The 5,378-nt window shown below is 48.8% G+C and overlaps 1 protein-coding gene across 2 annotated transcripts; it reads left to right on the top strand.

Moving 5' to 3' along the window:
- Positions 1-746: 746 nt before the first annotated feature.
- Positions 747-5,141, top strand: MMACHC (metabolism of cobalamin associated C). 2 transcript variants are annotated; one of them, XM_003208800.4, is made up of 4 exons: positions 747-863; positions 2,743-2,937; positions 3,272-3,424; positions 3,932-5,141. In XM_003208800.4, the coding sequence occupies exons 1-4, from the start codon at positions 792-794 to the stop codon at positions 4,226-4,228; spliced, it is 717 nt and encodes a 238-aa protein (XP_003208848.1). In that variant the 5' UTR covers positions 747-791; the 3' UTR covers positions 4,229-5,141. The 2 variants fall into 2 exon arrangements, with proteins under 2 accessions (XP_003208848.1, XP_010714483.1); XM_010716181.3 differs by lacking the exon at positions 747-863 and adding an exon at positions 877-977.
- Positions 5,142-5,378: the final 237 nt, after the last annotated feature.

Here is a 5,378-nt window from a genome sequence, read left to right on the forward strand (position 1 = left end):
TGGTGTGCTGGTAGAGAGCCAGGCAGCTGCAGAGGATACATAGACTCAGATAGAAAAAGAGAAAGGGGTAACATGGAGCACCTGCCCACGCTGCACACAGGCAGGGCTTTGTGTACGGTGAAAGAGAAACACTATAATATAGAGCAATATATGTAGGTTGCTCCGAAAGTGATGCCTCCTATTTATTTCCATAGAAAATACAACAGCTCCAAAGAGCACAAGAATGCTATTTGATAGAGTAAATACTCAGCTACAACACACTCTTTTTCCACCACAGTCACCACCAGGAGCTGTGCATTTCCACCAGAAACGACGCCATTCTGTCAGACCGCCCCTCTACTGCCATCTGTTGTACGGCAACGACACGGAACAGGACACGGGCGGGAAGCTCAACCTGTGCTGCCGTACCACCGGCACCCGCCTCCAGGTGTGCGCCGGCATCGCTTCTGGAGCAGCCCTCACAGCACGGGTGGGCGCACCGGAGACCAAAAGCAACAGCCATTGGTGAGGGCTGCAAAGAGGGAAAGCAGACAGTCTGCAGCGCTGCTGAACCCACCTCAGGCAGCGCCTACAGCTGCAGAAATGACACACTGCACCTTTTGGACGCTAAATGAGACTCCCCGCTCGAGCTACAAAGCGCACACGGGTTGCAAATGGCCGCGCTCCCACAGGCAGCGCACTACAACTCCCATGGTGCCCCGGGGCGGCCGTCTCCTAGGAGACGCGGCTCCGCCCCCGCTCCCCCCGCTGCTCGCGGGCCGACCTACCCTTCCCGCGGGGCTCCGCGCGCCATGGAGGAGCGCGTGGCGGAGAGGCTTCGCGGCGCGCTGGGCCCGCTCGGCTTTGAGGTGCACGCCTTCAAGGTACTGACGTCACACCGGCGTGCGGTCGTCGTGACGTCACCCTCGCTGGCGTCGTGCAGGGAGATGTCGCCGTCCCGGGGCGCGGGGTGCTCGGGGAGGTCGAGAGGGAGTCCGGTGAGCACGGAGACGTGCGGGCGGCCGCCCCAGGTGGTCAGCCGGCAGCTGCCGCGCTCCTCCCGGCCGACAGCAGGCGGCAGTGTCGGCACGGTGCGGGGATGGGGATGGGAGCGGGGATGGGAATCCGTGCCGTGACCCCGCGGAGCGGAGCAGCTCGGGGCCTCCCTGCTGGCCCTGTGCCGCCGGGGGAGGGCACGAGAGTGCTTCCAAACCGACGGGGTTAAAGTCCTCCGAGCAGGTTTAAAATTTAATCTAAGTACAGAACCGTACCGCTATGTAGGTGCCGACTGCTGCGTGGGTTCGTGAATGCAGATCCGTGTGTGCACCGGAGCTGATATCAGTGTCTCTGCCTCTTGCACTGCCCGTGTGCTGAGCTCCGTGCTGGGCTTACAGCACTGTATCTCTTTCTAGGTGTAACTGTCACACGCTTTGCCCTGGTGCATGACTGGTGTACACTGGGAAATGAGCAAACCTTGGATTTGCATCTCTGCAATTCCTTTAGCATCTGAATTCAGATTCTTGAACAAGAGCCACAAAACTGAGTCAGCATTGGGGCTGATGTAAAAATGCATCTTTGTAGTGAACTGAGTTTGCATTTCATGTTTATGTTATTACGTGCAGGACTGGCTGCTTATGTCACCTCTTACGTCCCTTTCAGATCCACTCCACTGATACGCGGAAGTGAGCAGCGTCTTGCAGCTTCAGGCTTAATAGCACAGTCACGTCACTGAATGTCAGACCTGGTCTTTGTGGTATCGCAGGGGAGCAGGCATTGTCACCCACAGACAGATGGTGTTGTGTGGCAGCCGCTGCCCTGAGCCCTGCCCTGCTCACATCCTCCTGGCCTGACCCCTCACTGTGGGCTGTGCTAAATCCAGCCCTGCAAAGAAATTTCCAGATGCTGTGTGTCACAATGTGTGCACAGCTGGTGTGCTGGGGGACGCCGGCACTGCTGGGAGCTTCACTGCCTTTCCTTTCACACATAAATGCTTCCTGGTGAAGAAATACGCAGTGCCCCTCCTATACTGGACACAGCTAATTGCAACTCGTACCATCTCACTGCAGCTCGTTGGCTTTAAGCAGAAAAGGACTTTGGAAGCTTCAGCTCTAGAGCTGATTATAAACTATAGTCCCGTGCTTTATTTCCATCGAGGTCTCCTGCTGTTAAAAGCCCTTTGAGGCCTTTTGGAAATCAGCTATTCAGAGGTCTGCTTTTGTGGGATAGCGGTTCTGTGAGATTTTTCCTACAGGCAGGGACGTTTGCATGCAGGATTTAAATTCAGGATGAATCTGCTTCTGCTGGCACAGTGGGTGTGTGCTGTGAAAGTGAGTCCTGTTCAAACAGATGGCTGAGCTTTCGGGTCACAGACAGGCAAAGAAGCAGAACAAGCAGTCGGAAACATGTCTAAGTCAGGATCCAAGTAAGGGAGAAAACAGCTGTAAAAGCTTTTATCTAAACCAAAGCATCTGATTAACCATAGAGAGAATGGTTGCTCAATTTTCCACCTATGGTTTCTGAGCAGAGCTGGATAGAAGGGGCAGTCATGAGGTGAATGCAGTAGATGCTTCACATCAAGGTACAGCTTCCAGAAACCAAATCCCAGTATGCAGAAGCACTTGATGTGAATGGACAGCCCTTGGCTGGCTGCATATCTGGGTTGCAAATTAAGTGGCTTTTTTCTTTTTTTTTTAATTCCTGCACATCTGCTAGCAAAAAACTGGTGTCCCTGTTTTAATGGAGATTTGCTTTTCTTTGCTAAAGGTTGGATGGTACAATGCAGTTCTCCAGCCAGCCTTCCATCTCTCCTACCCGGATGACACACTGGCCTTTGTTGTCCTCAGCACGCCTTCAATGTTTGACAAAGCCCTTAAGCCTTTTGTGAATAAAGAACGGTTAAAAATAATCAGAGACCCTGTGGATCAGTGTGTGTCTCATCATTTATCAAGTGTGAAGGAGGTAAGAGCCTGAAAAGCTGACTCCTTTTAATATTGTGGCATATAACCAACTAGGTGGTTTGAACAGTAGACAAAGCCTTCTAGGCTCCTGCCCTCACTCTTGAAAAGGACAAAGCATCATTCACATTCTGTCTCTACCAGTAACCTGTAGTTATGCAGGGTGCTTTACAGTCACACTTTGAACACCCAAAGGTGTGAGCATGCTGATAGAGTTCAGTATCAGGATGTGGAGTGTGCAGGCCTCTCACTGTGTCTGATTTTCTAGTATCCAGCACTTCTGTAACGACAAATCTTTTTCTATGGGTCTGTGCTGATGTTTTTCTCTTTTTCCCCAGATATTCCCTGACCAGAAAGTGGATGTCATTTTTGATTACGAGATACTGCCAAGCCGAAGGCCCAAGTTCTTGGCACAAACAGCTGCTCATGTTGCTGGAGCTGCATATTACTACCAGAGGAAGGATGTGAAGCTTGATCCCTGGGGGGAGAAGGTGAGGCAGAGACACAATTTGAGAAGAAAAGACACCAAACTGCTATCACCAAATCATACAACTGTTTTTACTGATGAATTCTTCTTGCAGGAAAATACAAAGTCCAGGTGACACATAGCTGTGTAGCTAAATGAAGAGGCAGGAGTCAGAGGCAGCCAAAACTACGGTGTGTTAGAGGGATGTGTAAATGGAGAAAAATATTTCTTAAGCCTACTTAGAAGAATACACTTCAGTGCTAAAGACCTACTGACTGTAGCATTGCAAATAGCAAAAAACAGCTTTAGTCAGTCTCTGTGTTACCTTTTCAAAGAGACCCCTCCCCACACTACAGTATGGTTTGTGTGTGGGCATAGGAAAATGGAAATCAAGTGCCATGTGCGCAGGGAAGGGTTTTCTTTCCTTGAATAACTTTCCAACTGGAAGCCACAAGTGTAAGAAATTGCTTGACCTCTAACCATTACCAGAGACAGAGTGAGACATCCTAGATCTTTTTTTTTTCACTTCCAGAAGATCTTTGGCGTATGTATCCATCCCAAGTATGGCGGTTGGTTTGCTATCCGGGGTCTCCTGCTGTTCCCAGACGTTCAGGTACCATTCCTGGAACAGTCTGCTCCGGTTGACTGTGTGAGCACAGAGCAGAAAAGAACAGAGTTGCTGGAGTTGTTCAATTTCCACTGGCAGGACGGCCGCTACAGGGATATCATTGAAGTGAAGGAAAGGTACTCTGAGGAGCAGAAAACCTACTTTTCCACTCCTCCATCAGAAAGATTCAGGCTGCTAGGGCTAACACGTTTCACAGAGTAATGTGGTTCCATGAAGGTGCTGGGCACAGGTGAAGTGTAACTCACCAGCACCTCTTCCATAGTGCTGAGGAGGAAGCTGTGCTGATAGGGACTGAAAATCCAAGTGTTGTGTACAGCATCTCAATCCAGACTTCAGCTTCTCAGATATAGAAGGAACACTGCATCATAGCACTTATGGAGGAAGGTGGAAGCAGTCAGTTCCCTTGCTGATGCTGATTTTTGTGAATCCCATTAAGACCCATTTGTCTGCCTGGGAAAAGTTGAGACACCCTGACAATGGGAAAACTTGTGCTGCTTGTTGCAAAAGTTATGTTTTTTTCCTCAAGAATGTCTTCTCTCAGTATTTTTGTTTTATGTAAGAGTAAAAAAGTTATTTATTGCTATTGCATTCTGAAATAATTTTTTTTTGTTTGAACTCGGGGCAGATACTTTTCAGATGTATCCAGCGTTTCATTGCCCTGTGCTGTAACTCTCTCTAGGGAATACATGTTCAGTCCTCAGAAGAACATTTATCTGCATTCCCTCACTTCTCATGAAGCTGGCTTATTTTAAACAAGAAATCTTGTAACATCTCCATTCCTTAACCCCCAAAAGAAAATTCTCCAGAGACTGTTTCCTTGGTTTGCATGGTCCTGCGCAGGAAATGGGAGTGGGCAAAAGACAGCAAACAGCAGCAGCCTCCTTGCTCAGGGTAGTTGTGGAAGGCAAAGGGACAGAGTGAAGGTCACAGCTCAAGTCTGACACATTTCCTATTCACCCACGGTCAGCTTCTCAGAATGAGGTGGAAGCTTTAGGTCAATAAGAAGCACTCACCCATTATACAGAGCAGTTTGCTAAAATCTTGGGGAAGATGCTGCATAACCCCTGGCTTTTACACTAAGATAAATAACTGAAAAAGTCAATTCTTGTTACCTTTTTCAAAGGTGGATGAGAATGTAAAGTACTTTCCAGTGCCATGTCAGTCATACCACAGCTGTAATACTGTAGCTTCCTGTTGTACTTTCTAGATGAAGTAGATGCACGCATGTAAAAACCATTACATGAAGTGTTGTTGCAGTTAGACACAAGCAGAGAAAAAAACGAGCAAAAATTCAGCCAAAATTTCCCACACATTGCTGGTTAATACATTTCCAGAGAAACTTTTTTTTTTT

The sequence above is a fragment of the Meleagris gallopavo genome, chromosome 10 (genome assembly GCF_000146605.3).
Source record: "Meleagris gallopavo isolate NT-WF06-2002-E0010 breed Aviagen turkey brand Nicholas breeding stock chromosome 10, Turkey_5.1, whole genome shotgun sequence".
NCBI lineage: Eukaryota > Metazoa > Chordata > Aves > Galliformes > Phasianidae > Meleagris > Meleagris gallopavo.